The following is a 20,913-nucleotide window of genomic DNA, read 5'->3' on the forward strand; positions in this document are numbered from 1 at the left end:
CATAATCTAAGAGTTTAGAAGAAAAATATACTGTTTCTAGTGAGATGAAGTGTGGGTGTTTGCAGACACGAGACACCTGATCAGAAGCCAAATTGGAGCTTTTCCACTGATTTCAGTGGCTTTGGGATGGGGATATCATCCAAATTCTTATCTTTGAAACATGCATATGCATGTAGCTGGCTTTCTGTGGGAGGCTTCCATGCAAAACTGTAGCCCAGATTTGGCAGTGTCCCCAGCTGAGACACAGGCAGAGTATGCAGTTGCTATTGACATTAATTAACAAATAATGAGTTAGGCAGTACATTTCCAGGGAATTAATGATCATCATGGGAAAAAGAGATGGCTCAAGATGTGGACAAAGGTTAACCCCACCCAGGGATTAATTACCAGGAAGTATTTAAAGCCAAGGTCATTATTCTGCTTAAGCTGAAAAATTAATAATAACTCCTGCATCTATGTGTGTCTTTTTATGGGTGGTGGAATTTCAGTGGATGTGTCCAGAGTTTTCTAGGGAACTAAGATTTTCTGACCTAAAGACATAAAACTGTTTCCCCTTCTGCAAAGGAAGCTGAAACACCTATCCATGACCTACTTAATTCAGCTTGCCTTCTGCCAAGCATACAGTAGAGTGTGGCAGATTCAAAAATCACAGTTTATTATCCAGTTTATTTAGAGTTTGTGAGTTTGAGGGCAGAAAACATGAGGGGTTTTCCATCTAAATAGTGGAAGCAAGAATTGCCTACTTAATGGAGAACGTACTGGAGTGTCAAATGCCAAGAACAGTGTGACCAGCAGGTTGAGGGAGGTTCTCCTCCTCCTCTGCCCTCATGAGGCCATATCTGGAATACTGAGTCCATTTCTGGGCTCTGCAGTTCAAGAGAGACAGGGTGCTGGAGCCCTGGAGCAGGCTGCCCAGAGAGGTTGTGGAGTCTCCTTCTCTGAAGAGATTCCAAACCTACCTGAACATTGTAATCCTGGACAATCTGGTGCAGGTGACCCTGGTTTAACAGCAGGGTTGGCCTGGATGTTCTCCAGAGGTCCCTTCCAACCCTACCATGCTGGGATCCTGTGGAAGTTACACTGCCTTTACAGATCCTCAGCTCTGGATCTCTGCTTGGCAGTTGGTGCTGTGAATGAGCAGCTGTGTGGGTCCATTCCTGGTCATACAAACCACTTCTGTTGTTAGCAGTGTTGTGGATGCAGTAGCTATGGTGAAAGTTACCAGATCATTTTTGCATTAAAAGCAACGCCTGATCCTGCAGTTTAGCATGGAATGGAAGCAGGCAGGCCTACTGCAGGAAGCAGGTTGAATTCCACTTTAGTGTATTCATGAGTTCATTGTATTGATGCTTTCCACTTCTTTCTCACCACTCCAGGCTTTTCAGGCATTTGAGAACAATGGATATTATCATAGAGAAAGAGGGAAACTGTGTGCATGGGGGGGTGGGAAGAGTATAAAACAACACTTGGGTTTTTTCCTACTTTTTCTGCTATTACTGGAATTGATCTAAGAGAGCTACAGGCTGAATTTATTAATGAATGTTGTTTTCAGCACAGAGCATTATTCTTTTTCCCCTCATAAAGGATATGTGTAAGTAGATCACACCACTCTTACATCTTTCTAGGTGGGACTTCCAAGTATTAAACTTTGTATCGATACTGACTCAAGCTTTATTACTAAGTTATTAGTGGTAGGAGCAAATACAGTTGGTTTGCTTCTCCTCATAAATGAAGTATCTCCCTTTTTAAATACTCCTTGTCTTCCTTTTTAACACAGCTCTACAAAATGTGCTAGGCTGTATACCTCTAGTGAGGGTTTTGAGATGCTCCATTCAGCTGGTTTTTATCATCAGACAGGCAGATGTTACACAGTTTCATCTGGTAAATGTTCCCATATGCTCTGCAAGGCCATTTTATTACTCTCTGTGTCTCTTTGCTTTATGCAGTTTACAAGACAAGCTTCTTTCTTGAATCCTCACCACTCTTAATGCCTTTCATGAGGCCTAAATGGAATACTATAAAAGTCTGCGGGAATGTTTTCTGGTTTTATGTTGTGGTTCCTGTGTTTCACAGCTGTCCTCTGGGCTGCAGGCCCAGTCCTCCTTACCTTGCTCACAGTAGTTTCATTGAAGTTATCTGACTGCTTATGCAAAGAAAGAGCAGGATTTGGCACAGAACAAACAAATGACAGGAGTTCAACATGAGAAACCTTTCCAGCAATGTAGTGCCTTGCAGAAAGAGAAGTCATGTCCAAAAGTAAGCAGCCCATTTCATTTCAGTGTGATTAATGCTACCCTGTAGCTGATTCAGCTTTGTTTTCTTTGATTTTTTACAGTCCCACCATCAATCTCTGGCAGCAGTGAGATGGTGACAGTGGTGGTTAATAACCCAGTGCGACTGGAGTGTGAAGCAAGAGGCATCCCTGCCCCTATTCTGACGTGGCTTAAAGATGGTAGCCCTGTTTCCAGCTTTAGTGATGGACTCCAGGTACTGGGTTCAAATCCTGCTATCTGTGGTCTTTCCTCTTGTGCTGAGAGGCTTTTAAACTGCTGCAGAATAAATTAGAGGTTTGTAAATGAAAGTCTAATAGAATCATGGAATGGAATGGCTTGGGTAGACCTTAAGGATCATCTAGTTCCAACCTCCCTGCCATAGACAGGGACACCTCTTACTAGACCAGGTTCCCCAAGGCCTCATCCAGCCTGGCCTGGAGCACCTCCAGGATGGGGGCCTCCCTGGGCAGCCTGTTCCAGTGTCTCACCATCCTCACTGTAAAGATTTTCTTCCTAATTTCCAGTTTAAGTCTACCCTTTTCCAGCTCTAAGTCATTGCCCCTCATCCTATCACTGCAAGCCCTTGTAAAAAGTCCTTCCCCAGCTTTCTTGTAAGCCTTTTTCAGGTACTGGAAGGCTGCTCAAAGGTCTCCACTGAGCCTTCTCTTCTCCAGGCTGAACAGCCTCAACTCTCAGCCTGCCCCCATAGGGGAGGTTTTGCTCCAGGTTATTGATGTGAGTTAGGTCCAGTAACTACTGAGTGAAGTCGAAGATACAGATACACTGAAATAAGATGGTCCTTTCACTTCATTTCATACTGAGCAAGAGTTTGCATCAACAATTTTTTCACTTACTGGCAAAAGGAGGAAATTGGATTGTATTCCTATGCTGAAGGCATCCATATAGCTCAGGGTCATGTCATAAATTGTTACATAAAATAGGAATTCAGAAAAAAATATTCAGTTAGAATGAGAGGGCATGGTTACTTTTTGAGAGCTAATTTTATGGTCTACAAAGGAAAAGGGGAAACTTGTATTCTCTTGGGACAGCTCACAGGTCACAGACACAAGTTGTGACAATGTTCGGTAAGAGGCAGAAATGTCCAGCTCCTGTGAACACTTGGAATGGCAGGAGTTCCCTATGGACCTGTGTGGGGTTAGACTTCTGCTTCTGTGAGTCTCCATCGAAAGGGAACAACAGAGCACAGGGCAGTGTGTAGGGAACAAAGAGATTGTGGGGAGCAATGGCAAAGCAAATATTTAAATGTGAAATGAAACCTAATCCTTCTCTCTGCTCCTGTCATGTGTTGAGCTGTGTACTCTGAATGTGCTGTGCTTGCATTGCAGGTTCTGTCTGGGGGCCGAGTCTTGGTGCTGACCAGTGCTCAGATCAGTGACACAGGAAGGTACACTTGTGTGGCAGTGAATGCTGCAGGGGAAAGCCAGAGAGAGATTGACCTCAGGGTCTATGGTGAGATTTTATGACAAATCCATTTGTTCTGGGGGCATGAGAACTGCTCACAAAGCTTTCATTAAACACACTGTGGCCTAGACCTTTAGCAACATTGGATAAAAATGTTCCAGCTGCTATCGTAGAATCACAGCATTGTTTGAGTTGGAAAACACCTCCAAGATCATCAAGTCCAACCACTGACCTAACACAACCACGGCCATTAAACCGTGTCCCAAAGTGCCATGGCCACATGTTTCTTGAACACCCCCGGGAAGGTAAAGTGATTAAAATGGTTCCAACCCATAATGGGAGGTATAGTGATGGGGAGGTGTGGGTGTGTAAGTACAAGCTATACATATGCACATATGTGAGTATGTTCTTCTTTGTGTCCACAAGGAATTGCAGTGACAACAGTGAATTTACAAGTTCAATATGTAAAGAAGGATAGAATCACAGAATGGTTTGGCTTGGAAGGGACACAAAGATCATCTAGTTACACTCCCCTGCCATGGCCAGTGATCTGTCATGTGTCTTAGAGATCTTATGATACCAGATGTGGAGAGAGGCTTTGCTTCTTCTCTCAGGAGGTCAGTGGAGAAGAAACTGTTTTGGCTCTAACAGTCTCTGGCTTTATGGCAATCCTCAGCGGGAGACTGGAAAATCTTGCAGGAGAAGCTAGAAGTTTCCCTGTTTTATAAGATGAATAGGGATGGTTGGCCAGGCTATCTTTGGCTTTCAAAATTGTCTTCCTTGTAAATGCCCTGTGGTTAGGATACTTGTGACTTGTGCTTCTGTATCTGCAAGGGGCAGTTTGGAGGGTCAGCACTCTGGCATGGCCAATGTTTTATGTCTAGAGCAGGGAATATCAAGGTCCCTTTGGGAATAGAGGTGTGTATGTATGTGTAACCTCAGAAGTGGCATGGATGTATTGATTGTTTCTCTCTTATTTCCTGAAACCTCTGTCCACTTTAGCTGATGAAATGTAAAGAGTTGGTTGGAAGCATTAATAGATTGGAAGGGACCTCAGAGATCATCTACTGCAACTTCCCTGCCATAGGCAGGAGGACACCTCTCAACTACACTTGGTTGTCAAGACTTCATCCAACCTGGCCTTAAACATCTCCAAGGAGGGGGCATCCACAGCCTCCCTAGGTGACCTATTCCAGAGCTTTACCACCCTCATACTGAAGAACTTCTTCCCAAGATCCAGTGTAAACCTACTCTCCCTCAGCTTCAAACCATTCCCCCTTGACCTATCATTAGACCTTCATGAAAAGTCCCTCTGCAGCCTTTTGATAGGCTCCTTTCAGGCATTGGAAGGTAACTATAAGGTCCCCCCAGACTCTTCTCATCTCCAGGCTGAACAACCCCAGCTCCTTCAGCCTATCCTTGTAGCGGCCCTTGAATCATCCTTGTGGCTGTCCTCTGGGCTTCTTCCAACAGAACTTGTGGATGTTTAAATTTTCTGTTGTATTAGAAGCTGGCCAGCACTGAACTCAGCTGCAGGACCATCTTGAGTGAGGCTGTCACCAAAAATGAATATTAGTCTCAGGACTATCCTCATGTGGGTAATTTAATTAAGAAGTCACAGGAGGAAAATAATTTGGAGTGCAGTTGGAGCTGAGGTTGTTAGAAATGTGCAGTGCTCTGAGCCAGCCTAGCAATCTGGGTAACATACAGTTACCAAGAGCATAATTAGAGTAATTTTAAACCCTCCAGAAACAAATGCTTTAGTGTCCGCCTCTCTGTTTCACAAACTCAGTTTCCTTTTGTGCACATTTCGGTTCATTAAGCTGAGAGGAAAAGTAATTGGTAGAAAAGTGTTTGGAAATCAGTTTGCCTTCTGCAGCATCCAATTTTCAGTTCCTCAACACCCATAAAGACCCTGGGCCTTTGGGAATTCTACAAACAGATTAAGATAAACAGATTTTTAAGTTTTTTCCCAGTTACTATATTTCTTATCCACAGGGACCAGACTTTTCCCTAAATTATTTCCAAACTGTGAAATAAGCTGTTCTGCTTAGTACTGCCTGTGCAAGAAAACCAAGACTTCATTGTTCATGTTATTTTCCAGGACATCTTGAGAATTGTGTTACTGCTTTGCTGAGTACCACTCTGGGACGTTTTATACTCTTATGTGTGCTGATTAGTTCAATGTCTTGTTCTTCAGAGAGAGGCCCAGAGTATTTCTCACAGACAATCCCACTGCTTCCCTTCTTCTTACCCTAATATTTTATGCCATCAGAGACTCATTTTCTGGAGTAATCGATTGCAAAACGATTGCAAAGCAAAGGAAATGTGACAATAAAGCTTCTTATGTTTTGCTGGGGAAACTGAACAGTCTTACTACACAACAAGCATAAAAATCCCACTGGATACATGCAACCAGGCAAAGGAGCTCCTGCTAGCAGTGTTTTCATTCTGTCTACCTTTTAATTGCATATCTGATGTGGCATTCATGTCAAGAGTTTACTGTGATCATGCTGTATGTTTTTTAATTACAAGAAAGCCAAGGGAATCCCTGTGGGTTATTTGAGGGCTTTACCCAAGGCCACCATGGGCATCGTGGTGTTAGGTCAACAGTTGGACTTGCAGAATTACAGAATGTTAGGGGTTTGGAGGGACCTTGAAAGGTCCAGTCCAAACACCATGCCAGATCAGGGTCCCCTGGAGCAGGTCACAGACTTGATGATCTTGGAGATCTTTTCCAACCAAAACAATTCCGTGGTTTTATTTTTGTTGAATGAAGACTGTTAACTCCATAGTATGCTTGCTCTGGGAAGCCTGCAATGCCCAAAGGTCCTTTGTTTTGATTATTGCTGTAGTTCCACCAAACATCATGGGAGAGGAGCAAAATGTCTCAGCACTCCTTGGTCAAGCAATGGAGCTGCTCTGCCAGAGCAATGCTGTTCCCCCACCTGTGCTGACGTGGCTTAAAGATGGACGACCCCTGCTGAAGAAGCCAGGTCTCAGCATCTCTGAAGACGGAAGCATGCTGAAGGTAAACTGGGCAGGTGGGCCCTGGTGACAATTGCTTTCTGGGGTTGTACCCACCACAAAGGCACCAGACACCTGTTAGAGCTTGAATAGCCATTAGCCCCCCGTGCAATTGAGGGTGAGGAGTGAGGGAGGTTATGGAGCCCTGGATATTTTGCAGGAGTTATGTGTAGTATTCGTATTACAAATATCTGGAGACTAATGTAAAAACAGAATTGAAACTTGGGCCACTTCTCCCTGCAAGTTTTGTGTGTAACAGTGTCAGAAGAAATCACCCAGGTTTCCATTTTCTTCCAAGATTGAAGGAGCTCAAGTCCAGGACACTGGCCGTTACACTTGTGAAGCCACGAATGTTGCTGGGAAAACTGAAAAGAACTATAATGTGAAGATTTGGGGTAAGATTTATTAAGTTTATTCCAGAAATGGAGAAAGGAGCGCAGAGTGAGGTTAGGATGTGAGGCACTGAACTCCTCTGTAGTTCATAAACACTCATTTGCAGAGCTTCAGCCAGGCAGATGTCATTATCAGTGCTGTAACTTAATGGGCCCTAGAAGCTGCAGCCATTTCACTTTGGTTTGGTTCTAAATTAATGTCAGCTACTTCCCAGGCCTTTGTCTTGCTGGGTTTGGATGTGTGATAGTAGGTCAGAGCTGCAGCTACTTTGGTTTGCATCCATACCTCCTATTTGTGCACTCTAATGCTGTAAGTAACCTACTCACTTTCCACTTTATTAATGCAGGAAATGCAGATAAATAAAAGCTTTATTTGCTCTGCAAAGTTCATAGATTCATAGAATGCTTTAGGTTGGAAGGGACCTTAAAGGTCATCCTGATACAGCTCCTGTGCCATGAGAAGGGACACCTTCCAATAGACCATGTATCTCAAGGCCTCAACCACCCTGGCCTTGAACATCTCCATGGAGGGGTAATCCATGACCTTCCTGGGCAACCTGTTCCAGTGTCTCACCACCCTCACTGTAAAGAATTTCTAACATCCAGTGTAAATCTGCCCTCCTCCAGCTTTGGTCCAATCAATATCAATTAATCAAGTTATCAATACTGAATCATAAAGAGAGTGTTAATAGCATTTTTCTGTGGCTCAGTGCTGAATGTGGCTTAGGGTATTTATTTTAATCAATGATTTTTGAGTGTATGTTTGTTGGGGTTTTTTTCTGTACCATCATGTTTTCATTTGGTCTCTTTTAATTTGGTTCCCCTGCTTCAAGGAGGCAGATATCTTTTACCTAGTGATTGAAATGGAATTCTTTAAGACTTTGAGAGTCAGAGTTTAAACAGTGGTCCCTTGTATTCGCACCTAGGTTGCAGTCTCAGGGCCGCAGAGCAAAACTGGCACTCTGCTACAGTAGGGTGATTGCAGTGTGGGGTCCTTAGTGTTCATGTGGCAGCCAGTGAGTTAATGCAGGAAACAGTCAAAGGAAAAGCTTAAGACTGAACTTTAAAAGTGAACATCTTATGATGCTCTCTGTAGGTTTATTAGCTAAGGCCATGAAGGAAGCAGGCTGTTAGAGTCGGAGTCACTTTACATGTGTATCAGGGTCACAGGGGTCTTGCTGTTGGCTGGTAACATTGTATTTCAAGTACTGCAATCGCTTGGCCTTTCTTTTCAGTGTCTCCAAGTATTTATGGCTCAGATGACATCACTCAACTGACAGTAACTGAAGGGAGCTTGATAAGCCTGATGTGTGAGTCTAGTGGCATCCCACCACCCAGTCTTACCTGGAAAAAGAATGGTGGGTACCTGTCTGTTTTCTGTTTTATAGAGCAAATGTGGTAATTCTGCAAGTTGTTGTTCTTGTTCTGTGAACATTTCAGATGGTGTGTTGTGAGGAGTTCAGGCACAGAGTTATCTTAACAGTCCTGATATTGAATTACATGAACTACAGCAGCAGATTCTTCCCTTCCGCTCTGCTTGGATTAGGTATCATTGTTCTCAAAGGTGTGCAAGAGAAGCAAAGTGCAGAGACTCCTCCTGAGCTGACTTAAAAATAGACTGTGAGGCACTTAACTCCTCTCGATCACTGAATCCCTAGCATGGTGGGGGGAGGGTTGGAAGGGACCTCTAGAGATCATCCATGCCACCCCCCCTGCTAAAGCAGGGTCACTCACAGCAGCTTGCCCAGGATCAAAATATCCAGGTGGATTTGAAATCTCTCTAGAGAGAGATTCTCTGGGCACCCTCACAGCAAAGATGTTGTTCCTCCTATTGATGTGGCACTTCCAGTTTATGCCTGTTGTCCGTTGTCCTAATTGCAGCCTTACTTAGCTGTCATGATTCTGCTGAGGCCTTCCTGTGTGGAAGTCTGTGACATACTCTGTGTGACACACAGTAGATAGGTGGTTGGCTGTGAGAACTAAATGACACATTCCTAAGCATTGGCTGTGCTGGGTTGGGACAATTAGAAACTGAAAGTGTGGGATTTGCTGCTCAGTATAGGTGTCCAAACCTTTCTGGATGGATGTGAGTGTAGTGAGGGTTGCAGTGCTTTAGCTCAGGTCCTGAAGTCAGCAATTCGTATGGGAAGCCCTCAGAGCCTGGTGCTTGGCAAAACTCTAGTAGGGCAGCTCTAATACGGACAGTTGTGCAGCTCAGTGATTATTGAATGATCCACTGGACTTAACAGCACACGAGTAAGCTCAGTACCCTGTTCTGTGGTTCTGTCTCAAAGAATGTCTCTTGCAGGCTCTCCAGTAGTGGCTGACCTGTCGGGAAGGGTGCGGATATTGTCTGGAGGCAGACAGCTGCAGATTTCACTTGCTGCAAAGTCTGACGCGGCATCTTACGCTTGCGTTGCTTCAAATGTTGCTGGAAGTGCAACGAAAGAATACAGTTTGCAAGTACACAGTAAGTTACCATGACAAATTCTCTTTCTGGTTTACCAGTGCTGCAAGAGAGTGAAGCTATGAGAGTTACAAGCACAGTGGTGTTAAGCTGCAAGATTTTCAGCTATAGGATCATTTAAGGACACTCTGAGGAGAACATTAAGTAAATCTTTTTACCAGGGCCTGTTGCAACAGGACAAGGGGGGATGGTTTAAACTAAGAGAGACTTAGTCTAGAGAGAAGGTAGGAAATTTTTGGGTGGTGAGACACTGGCCTGGGTTGCCCAGAGGGGTAGTAGATGTCTCATCCCTGGAATCGTTGCAGGTCAGGTTGTTTGTGGCTCTGAGCAACCTGTTCTAGTTGCAGATGTCCCTGATGACTGTAGGGGGGCTGGACTTTATGATCTTTAAAGGTCCCTTCCAATCCAAACTAGTCTATGATCCTAATTAAAATATTGACAATTAGGACTCAAATCTTGACCAGCACGTTGCGTATGCCTGTTAAAAGTGCTTTTAATCACAGAATGTTAGGAGTTGGAAGGGACCTCCAGAGATCATCAAGTCAAATCCCCCTGCCAAAGCAGGATCACAAGGGAAGGTTACACAGGAATGCATCCAGGTGGGTTTTGGAAGTCTCCAGAGAAGGAGACTCCACAACCTCTCTGGACAGCCTGTTCCAGTCCTTCATCACTCTCACAGTAAAGAGGTTCCACCTCCTCATGTTGAGGTGGAATTTCCTGTGTTCCGGCTTGTACCCGTTGTTCCTTGTCCCATCACTGGACACCAGTGGAAAGAGACTGGCCCCTTCATCTTGACACCCATCCCTCCTATATTTACAGACATTGATAAGATCCCCTCTCAGCCTTCTCTTCTCCAGACTGAACAACTTCAGGTCACTCAGTCATTCCTTCCTCATAGGAGAGGTGTTCGGGTCCCTTAATCAACCTCACAGCTTTCTGTTGGACTCTCTCCAGCAGATCCCTGTCTCTCTTGAGCTGTAGAGCTCAAAACTAGACACAGTATTCCGGGTGTGGTCTCACCAGGGCAGAACAGAGGAGGAGAACCTCCCTGAACATACTTGTCACCAAAGTATAGTATGTCAAGTAATTGAATTCAGATTTCTTTGGATTTTACTGGTACTTCTGTATTTCGGTCAGGAGTAAAAGGAGGCATTTTTAAACAACCTTGTGAAAGAGGAAATCTTCAAAACTCTGTAGGCACTGATGACATTTAGGGCAGTCATCTTTAACTTAATCTTTTCTTGTGTTGGCATTTTAGAATTGCCTGCAAATTATATTTTAAAAAGCATTTGTACCTCATGTGGTAGAGGATGGGGAGAGATTATTTGTTATTTCTTGGTTCTGTGGAAATCGCTGTGAATCACAGAGTGCCCCTAACTTATTTGCCAGCAGTAGCCTACAATACTTGGTCTTTATTAAAATCTTTATCAACAAACTTGGTGGCTGTTCTGTTCAGAAGCAGGTGAAGATGCTGATTTGCAGCTTCCAGTTGATTTCTGTACTGTGTTTCTTTTTCCCCTTTAGCTCGACCAACTATATTAAACAGTGGCAGCCACCCATCAGAAGTCATCGTCACGCAAGGAAAGGAAATTTCCTTGGAGTGCAGGGCAGAGGGCATTCCAGAACCAGTGATCACATGGATGAAGGATGGCCACCCGCTGCTCAGTGAAAGGGACATCACGATACTTCATGGTGGTCGCCTTCTTCAGCTGAAAAACACCCAGGTGTCAGACACTGGCCGCTATGTCTGCGTGGCCGCCAACGTGGCAGGGCTAGCTGATAGAAAATACGATTTGAATGTTCATGGTGAGTATGTGCAGAATGGGAACTTCCTGTGTTCCAGCTTGTACCCATTGTTCCTTGTCCTATACTGGGCACCACTGGAAAGTGCCTGGCCCCTTCATCTTAACACCAAACCCTCCTATATTTATAGACATTGATAAAATCCCCTCTCAGCCTTCTCTTCTCCAGACTAAACAGTCCCAGGTCTCTCAGTCTTTCTTCATAGCAGAGATGTCCAAGTCTCTTCATCATATGAACAAATCTAATTTAACCACTGAGGGCAAAACAAATTTTTTGTTTGTTCTGAAGCATGTGTTTTCTTTATGCTCTTCCAGTTCCCCCAAGCATTGCTGGTTACCTGCAGACACCTGAAAACATCACCATTGTGGAGAAGAATCCCATCTCCCTGCTTTGTGAAGCTTCAGGAATTCCCCTGCCATCAATAACATGGCTCAAGAATGGGTGGCCTCTCACTTTGAACAACTCAGTTCGAATCCTCTCAGGTACAAAAGCTGTAGTCACTTAAAGGAGAAAAAAAAGGAGGGAAGCCAGCTGAACATGAGCCAGCAGTGTGCTCAGGTGGCCAAGCAGGCTAACAGCATCCTGGCCTAGGTCAGCAGTACTGTGACCAGCAGGAGTAGGGAAGTGATTGTGTGCCTGTTCTCGGCACTAATGAGGCCAAACCTCAAATACTGGGTTCAGTTTTGGGCCCCTTACTCCAAGAAGGACATTGAGGGGCTGGTTGCATGTCTAGTAAAGGGCAACAAAGCTGGTGAAAGGTCTGGAGAACTTCTGAGGAGCAGCTGAGGGAACTGGGTAGTTTGTTCTGGAGAAGAGGAGGCTGAGAGGAGACCTTATTGCTCTCTACAACTGAGAGGAAGTTGGAGTGAGGTGCAGTTGGGCTCTTGTCCCTCATATCAGGAGGGACAAGAGGAAATAGCCTGAAGTTGTGCCAGGGGAGGTTTAGGTTGGATATTAGGAGAAATTTCTTTCCTGCGAAGAGTGGTCAGGCATTGGAACAGGCTGCCCAGGGAGAGGCTGGAGTCACCATCCCTGGAGGTGATCCAAGAAAGATGTGGACAGGGCTCTTTGGGACATGGTTTAATGACCATGGGTGTCTTAGGCTTACAGTTGGACCCAGTGGTCTTAGAGGTCTTCTTGAACTGGACCAATTCTGTGGTTCTGTCAACTTGTTTCACTAGGGCACAAATACTACATTAGCTTTCTCACATGATTAGTTTTTCTCTTCACTGTTTTTTTACCCATTAAAGAAGAAAAATCTTTGAGGGAATGAATACAAATGACAGTAAACAAAATATCTTTCATTTCTGTGGTCTGTATGTAGAAAGAAGGGGAAACTTCTTGGTGAGCCTCAGAAACTAGAAGTAAATACTTCCTGGTCTTGGAGCTAACTGAATCTGATGGTCAGATGTCTAATCAAAGCTGGAATTAGGTGGTCAAAGACAGCAGAGAACACAGCATTAGCAAGACTAGTCTGGGGGATCTGGAACAATTTTTGATTGGCAAATGGCAAAACAGATCAAATTCATCAGGAAATTGAATTTTCAAGATGGAATAACTTACAAAGGATTAATTCAGATGCCTGTGGTAATTGGCAGTGGTAATTGACAGAGGTGTCCAAAATAGGAGGGTTTTGGTGCCTGTTCCTGAAACCATCTGTCTTCAGGTACCGTAGGGAAGTGAGGGTACTTGACTTGCAGCTGCAGTGATGTCAAACCTTGGTGTTTGCAGTAGCAAATTGAGGTGGCAACCCTTGAGATTACAACGAAAAATGCACACCAAGCAATCAATATGCTCGTGTTGACTTTGCAAAGTTGATCCCCAGACACGTGGAATGTGTACTACTTAAGTATCTGGTTACAGCTGAGATGTGTAGACAGCAACTAAGGTGTTGCTTTGATCTTGGGTTTGCCACTCACAGCCAGGAATCTTATTTTCATAAGTTTTGATGAAGTTGCTAGTGCTCTGGTATAGCCACTGTGGCAAAGCCAAAACACAGTACATCATGAGCACAAGAGCACTATCAGGTATAGGAGCTGGAAAGAGTTTAGAAGCTGGATTGATTTTTGTCAGGATTTTCTGTGTTCATATATCTTTTCATATTAGGGGTGCATGAAGAAGAGCGTGGCCAGCAGTAAGTCAAGAGAGATTCTCCTTCCACTCTACTCTGCACCAGTGAAGCCACATCTGGTCTGTTTCTGAGATATGCATTTCAAGAGAGGCAGGGAACTATTGGAAAGAGTCCAGTGGAAACTACAAAGATGCTGAGGGGACTGGAGCATCTCTGTGAGGAGGAAAGGTTGCGAGCTATTTAGCCTGAAGAAGATCAGCCTGAGAGGGGATCTGATTTGTGCTCAGCAAGAGCTAAAGGGTGGGAGTCAAGAGGATGGGGCCAGACTCTGTTCAGTGGCACCCAATGGCAGGACAAGGGGCAATGGGCAGAAATTGGAACCCAGGAGGTTCCGTCTGAACGTGGTGGAAAAACTTTTTGCTTTGAGGGTGCTGGAGCCCTGGGGCAGACTGCCTGCAGAGGTTTTGGAGTCTCTTTCACTGGAGAGACTCCAAAGCTACCTGGACACTGTGATCCTTGGCAACCTGCTGTGGGTGACCCTGGTTTAGCAGGGGAGTTGGACAACAAGAACTCCAGGGGTCCCTTCCAACCCCCACCATACTGGGATTCTGTGATTACAGGTAGTCCTGTATTCTGCATTCCCATTTTTACATCTGGCACATGGGAAAAGGAGTGGGTGTATGATAGTATCCAGAATAAATCCATCTGAGTTGACATGCATTCTTTTTTTGTGCAAAGTTGCCATCAACAAAAATAATGTCTGCTGGGCTTGGTTGTTTGCCTTCTGTCTGTTGATTTCTACACCCACACTGACAGCACCACCCGGATCTCAGAGCCAGGAAGGGTGAGAGACAGAAAGATGTTTATTGTCTCTTGAACCTTAGCTGCAGTGGGAGTGGGGAAACAGGCCAGAACTCAGTGTTTTGCTTCCCAGCAAACCCTGTGCTTTTGTGCAGCTCATCTCAGAACTTCACATTGTGATAGTGATCCATAACCAGCATGGCATTTGGAACTTTATTTGTGTTTGTGCAGCTGTGAAATATCCCAAACAACAACCACAAATCCCCCTCTTCAACCAATTTAGGAGGTGAAACACTTTGCCAAAGGAGGATTTTGGTTCTGTTGATGGAAAACATGCTTGGCACTGCAGATGATTTAAATGTGTGGACACACTGCTGGCAGCTTTTAATCTGCTAATTCAAATACTTTGCTGTTGTTTCCTTTTGATGATGCTTCCTACATAGCCTTGAGAAAAAGAAGAAAACAGTCCACCCTACAGTATCTGCTTTCCTTGCAGACCATACACCAAGCTGTGTAGTAGGTATAGGAGGGAGAAAAGCTTTTACTATGTTTTAGCTAAATGTGGAAAATCATATCCTGTCTCACTGGGTCTCTGGGTGTGAGATGGTTTGTGATACTAGAGAAAGTTAGTCTCCTGCAGGTAGCAGGATATCTACTTCATTCTTTTTGTTACAAGGCTTTATGCAAGGTGTGACAATGAGGCTGCAAGACTGTAACTGGGCCTTCCTCAGTCTCACACTGCAGGCAGAATTCCTTGGGGAGAGGCATATCCATTGAAGCAGGTAAACAGTTTCTTCTTTCAAAGCACATTACCAGGAACATAAATTTCTGGGATATATCCCAAGAATGAGGCCCTATGGGTATCTGCAGGCAGGAGCTGCACAGTTCGTGTGTGATGTATGGTGGGGTAATGACCATGAACGAGAAACTGGGAAAGGCAAACGATGGCCACCACATTTACTGTTGACTCTAAATACTCAATGATGTTTGCTTTGCTGTTCCTCTGCCAAAAAGAAAGAAAAGATAATTTGCTCTGCTGCAGCAAAGTGAGGATATTCTTGATGCTCTTGCAGAATCACAAAATGGGCTGGGATTGGAAGGGACCTCTGGAGATCTTTTAGTCCAATCTACCTGCTAAAGCCAGGTCACCCACAGTAGCTTGCCTAGGATCACAGTGTTCAGATTGATTTGGAATTTCTGCAGAGAAGGAGACTCCACAACCTCCCTGGGCAGCCTGCTCCAGCACCCTTACAGCAAAGATGTTTTTCGTACTGTTCAGATGGAACCTACTGGGTTTCAGTTTGTGTCTGTTGCTCCATGTCCTGTCACTGAGGACCACTGAACAGAGTCTGTGCCCATCCTCTTGACCTGCCACCCTTTAGCTCTTGCTGAGCATTGATTGGATCCCTTCTCAGGCTGCTCTTTTCCAGGCTAAACAGCCCCAGGGTCCTTTTCTCCTCACAGAGATGTTTCAGGCCCTTCAGCACCTTTGCAATCTCCACTGGACTCTGATAGTTTCCTTTCTTGAACTGCAGAGCCCAGAACTGGACATAAAGATACAATACTCTGGATGTGTCCTCACAAGGACAGAGTGGGGAGGGGGAGAAAGACAGCCTTAATCTGCTAGCCACACTCTTCTGAATTTATCCCAGGAGACCATCTCCTTCTCTGCAGAGCTGATTTCCAGCAGGTCATGCATACTTGCAAATCTTTCTTTTAAGCCAGTGAGTGTGCCCTGACAGCTGCTCTGTACAGTGTTAAGAGAATTGTGTTAGTTTAAAACATTGCATGGAAACCAGTGCTGTTGTTACAACTGATAGAAATGCTGGAAGAGAACAATGGGATTTTTATTCCTCAACCTGTAAGTGCTGTTCTTATGTGTTTGTAAGAACAGACTTTTTTTTCTGCACGCACATACACACACGGCAACAAGGCTTTATTATCTTTATATCATTTAGATTCTCAGTACAGCCAAGCACTCAGGAATAAAAATTCTGCTGTATACTGTATTCTGTCCTATTTCCTGCTTAGAAGTTTGTTCACAAATCACACACGTTGCAAACACTCATGCTGCCACATCCAGAGTGCTGATCAATGAATTCCATGTGCTCTGAATCTCTGCATGGAGCTCGAGTGACTTGTGTGGAGCAGGGTTGAATTTCTCTGCCTAGGTTGAATTTCTCTGCCTAAACTCAGAATTTTCACTGATTGTTCCTGTTGGTTTCTGACTTGCTCTAGAAATTCTCACAACATGTCTGAATGTATCAAAGTCTTCTTAAGTGTAATTTCTGGAGGGAAAAAAAAGGGATACATCAGAGTAGTTTGGAAGTTGCTGGTTAGGAGGAGTAGTATGATCAATATTAAACACAAATGTAAAAGCACTGAGGAAGAGCTTGTGCAGAAATGGTCAGACTAGGAGTAAGAATTATAGAATCACAGGACAGCTTGAGTTGGATCCTTCTTTCCTCCAGACTGAATGGACTGAAGTCCCTCATGCTGTCCTCATATGAGAGGTCCTCCAGCCCTCTGATCACCTTAGTGGCCCTCCTCTGGACCTTCTCCAGCAGATCCATGTCCTTCTTGTCCTGGGGGCTCCTTCTCTTATTACTCATTCAACATATCAAAATAGATCACATGAAATTAAAATACAGCTGGGAATGTAACCAAAGCACAAAAGTTATGATGGTGTGGGAGCAGGACTTCAATGACTGGATGTTTTCTGGCTTTCCTCAGGGGGCAGAACACTCCGTCTGACACACACCAGCGTAGCAGATGAAGGTCAATACACGTGTGTGGTGACCAATGCTGCAGGAGAAGCGAGGAAGGATTTTGACCTTTCTGTTCTAGGTAAGTGCATGGTCAGTTTTGTTACAGTAGAAGATGAGAAGGAGATCTACTGTATACTTGGTTGGTATTTAAAAAAAATATTCTATTAAAACATGCTCTTATGGGGAGGAGGGGGAGGAGTGAGTTTGATAATAGAAATTTGGGGCTTAAAGAGAAGCCACTTTGTGTGAATTTTTTGGTTTATATTTTGAAGTGGAGATTCTGTAGGCATCATGTTGTATAACTGGCAGCTACTTGTGTTTTGTGGCTTGTTTGTTTCTTAACTAGAAAGGAACTATGTCAATGAAACTGGCTTCTGTTAGGTGGTTGATTCAGTTGCCTAGGAGTCTGGGAGATGCCCAGAGCTGGACTCCCATGCTTTTTTCTGTTTCTTGATGGTCATAGCTGGATACTCCTGTGGGCATGATGAAAAAGGTGAATCAGTTCATAGGTGATCTGAAAAGGTGGGATTTTGTGTTTTCTGGGTCAAGTGTGTTTTCACAGAATCACTGAACCCTAGCATGGTGGGGGTTGGAATGGACCTCTGAAGATCATCCAGTCCAACCACCCTGCTAAAGCAGGGTCGCCCACAGCAGCTTGCTCAGCGTCGCAATGCTCAGGTGGGTTTGAAGTCTCCCTGGAGAAGGAAACTCCACAACCTCTCTGGGCAGCCTGCTGCAGCACCCTCACAGCAACAAAGTTTCTTCTGCTGTTCAGATGGAACCTCCTTGGTTCCAGTCTGTACCTGTTGCTGCTTGTCCTGTCACTGGGCACCACTGGAAAGAGTCTGGCCCCATCCTCTTTCCTCTCCCCCACAACCTCCCCGTTAGCATTCATTCGATACCCTCTCAGGCTGCTCTTCTCCAGGCCTTAGGTCTCTCATCCTTTCCTCCCCACAGAGATGCTTCAGTTCCTACAGCATTTTCAGTCCTTCCAACCTACACCATGCTGGGATTCTGAGATTCTTCAAATGGCTGTTTGGAACCATTAATGTGTAGTTTCCTGCTGTGACTTACAGTATTTTACCCAGAAAACACCTGTGTCTGTAATTACCAACCCTTATGCAGTTGCCCTACAGTCCCTACTGGAGACAATTTTGCTGTGTCTCCTTTCTCTGGGATGCTGCAGGCTGATCAGCTTCCCTTGCCTTCAGCTGCCTTTGGCATGTTCAGCCTGTAAAGGATAGCTCACATTCATGTCAGTTCGTGTTTGTTTGATGAGCTCATGGATCTGTCAGTCTGGTAGAATGGAAGAGATGGATCAACACTGAAAAGCATTCATTGTTTTACTGTTTTCTTTGGAGGGATTTAGTAGCAGGGTGTTCTTAGGCATTCTGGGAATCTCTATTGCACAGGCTTTGTTTGCCTTGAAGAAAAACGCTCAATGAAGCTGATTTCAAGTGATCTAAGTGGAAAATTCCTTTGTTCAGTTTTCTGTCCTCTTCCCCTGGTAATTTCTTTGTCTTTCTGGAGGAAAGTTACTGGAATGTGGCCTGATAGCAACACAGAATATTCACCAGCTCACTGTAAAGGGGAACAGTACAGAGACAGTGGTTCTCTACAGCAGTGCAGGAGGTGCAGCAAGTGAGCCAGTTTGCATAGAGGACTTGGGGTAGTAAGCATAAAAATATTTGAATATTTGCAAAAGTTTTGGTGTGGCTTTGTTACAATTGGAAATTAATAATGTTGATATCTCACTGTATTATTTTGGGGCCAAAGTGATCAGCTGCTCTGTTTGTTTCTGAATAGTAACTTTTGACCTATTTAGAAGTCCCAAGGTTTATAATTTTAGATTATATTTTTCCCACTCTAGTTCCTGCATTAGCTGACAGGTCTTTGTTTCCTTGCATTTAGACACCAGAAGCCATTCAGAAGTGCTTTTTTGCATTGCTTGTAGAGTCACAGCCAGGAATTTGATCATAACTATATCACAAACTGCTAACAGTGCCAGCACTGGCCACAGCTTCCTGCAGGCCTAATTCTGCTAACCCACATCTCACCACATGTCCTGCTCAGAGGCCAGCTTTTAGCCATGCTGAAGTTGTATCTTTGCCATTCCAGTTGAGTGGAATGCAAACCTCTTTCAGTTTTTAATTCTCCACTCTAGTTTCTGTAGCCTTCATTAGCATGAAATTGTGCTGGGGGAGGTTTAGGTTGGAGATTAGGAAAAATGTCTTTCCTGAAAGAGTGGTCAGGGATTGGAGCATGCTGGCCCATGGAGGTGGCAGCACCTCCTCCCTGGTTCAAGAAACACGTGGGCATGGCACTCTGGGACATGGTTTAACGGCCATGGTGGTGTTAAGCTGATGTTTGGACGTGATGATCTTTGAGGTGTTTTCCAACCCAAACAGTTCCATGATTCTGTGAAGACTCTGGTGTAACATTATTCTCCTCTGTTGACCATAAATTCTGCAATTATTGTGATTCTTGTTTTTACGAAACTTTTGCTGCTGGCTTAGTGATAGATCACAAATAAGCTGCTGAATATATTCTAATTCTTCTCTCTGTAGGAGTTCTGTCTGGACTGAAAGTTTGCATGTTATGGGATTATGAAAGTGTAATTTCTGGCTCCCTCATCTGGCATTTTTATCATAAAACTTGCCAAAATCCCTTGGAGTTTGGTGTTGCTTTCTTATATGTCTAGACCTAATTTTTCAACCTGTAACACTTCATGCCTACTTTGATTTGTAGTGCCATTTTCTTTTGGCCACTGCTTTGAAAGAAATAGTTGATCAGAGCTCCTCACCAGCGCAGTCATAGCCTGCTCTCCCTCATCCAAAAGCATATGTCTGTGTAGTCCTGGTGATCAAGATTGTTTGGAAACATGTCATCAAGTGGTTAGTGTTTGGATTGGCACCCTGCAACAGTTAGCCATACAGTAAGAGTTCCCTTGTACGGAGTTAGCTATCTGGGGGCTGGGTAGGTATTTTAAGGGTAGAATTTTATCTTCTGCTTCCCAAGAGGAACATAGTTTGTAGCACAGCAAGACCCAAATAGTTGTTCATCTGTCTGTGTGGAATTAGCTGTGTTTGCACAAGACACGCATATGCCTTCACACTTGGTGGTGATCGCTTGTATTTCTTTGAGCATGCTGGTAAGGAAACAAACCAACCCACATGGTCTCTGAGTAGACACATGGACTCTTTTTAATAAATTACTTCTTTCCTTAGAGTTCTGTGTAGAATCACAGAATGGTTTGGGTTGGAAGGGAGCTCCAAAGGTCATCTGGAACAACCCACCTGCAGTCAGCAGGGAGATCCTCCACTAGATGAGAGCCTTGTTGAGCCTGACCATGAATATCTCCAGGGATGGGTCCTCAACTACCTCCTTGGGCAACCTATTGCAGTGTTCTACCACCCTCATGGTGCAGAGTTTGTTCCTAACATCCAGTCTAAATCTGCTCTTCTCTAATTTCAAACCATTGCCCCTCATCCTATCACTTCAGGCTTTTGGAAATAGTCCCTCTGCAGCCTTCTTGTAGGCACAAATACTTTAATTTGGTCTTGGAAACCAAATAACTCTTGAACTGAGGAACATAGTTTTGAACCAGTAAATCACTTGCTGCTTAATACAAGTGACAAAACTGGTTTACAAACTTCTAAAATCTGCTGGTGCATGAAATTAAACCTGCCCCCCTCCAACTAGTGCTCCTCACCATGGCCCACTGCTCATTCTCAGAAACATTGCCCTACTGACCATATTCTTCAGCACCCTGAGGATCTCTCTAGCTCTGAAGATGAAGTGAGGCGAGTGCTTCATTGATCTGTGATCTTTGGCCTTTTGTGTGGACTTGTGTAGTTAAGGGACACAAAACAGGGTGTGTGAATGTTGT

The 20,913-nt window shown here is 44.3% G+C and overlaps 1 protein-coding gene across 1 annotated transcript in view; it reads left to right on the plus strand.

Moving 5' to 3' along the window:
* The window catches only part of HMCN1 (hemicentin 1), a 207,908-nt gene that overhangs the window by 118,946 nt on the left and 68,049 nt on the right, over window positions 1–20,913 (plus strand). The window contains exons 39-47 of the mRNA XM_009902656.2: window positions 2,336–2,487; window positions 3,620–3,743; window positions 6,551–6,726; window positions 7,021–7,117; window positions 8,350–8,472; window positions 9,423–9,584; window positions 11,106–11,387; window positions 11,699–11,866; window positions 16,990–17,103. Coding sequence (XP_009900958.2) covers window positions 2,336–2,487; window positions 3,620–3,743; window positions 6,551–6,726; window positions 7,021–7,117; window positions 8,350–8,472; window positions 9,423–9,584; window positions 11,106–11,387; window positions 11,699–11,866; window positions 16,990–17,103 — 1,398 coding nt within the window. The remainder of the gene's footprint in view (window positions 1–2,335; window positions 2,488–3,619; window positions 3,744–6,550; window positions 6,727–7,020; window positions 7,118–8,349; window positions 8,473–9,422; window positions 9,585–11,105; window positions 11,388–11,698; window positions 11,867–16,989; window positions 17,104–20,913) is intronic.

The sequence above is a fragment of the Dryobates pubescens genome, chromosome 11 (assembly GCF_014839835.1).
Source record: "Dryobates pubescens isolate bDryPub1 chromosome 11, bDryPub1.pri, whole genome shotgun sequence".
Taxonomy (NCBI): domain Eukaryota; kingdom Metazoa; phylum Chordata; class Aves; order Piciformes; family Picidae; genus Dryobates; species Dryobates pubescens.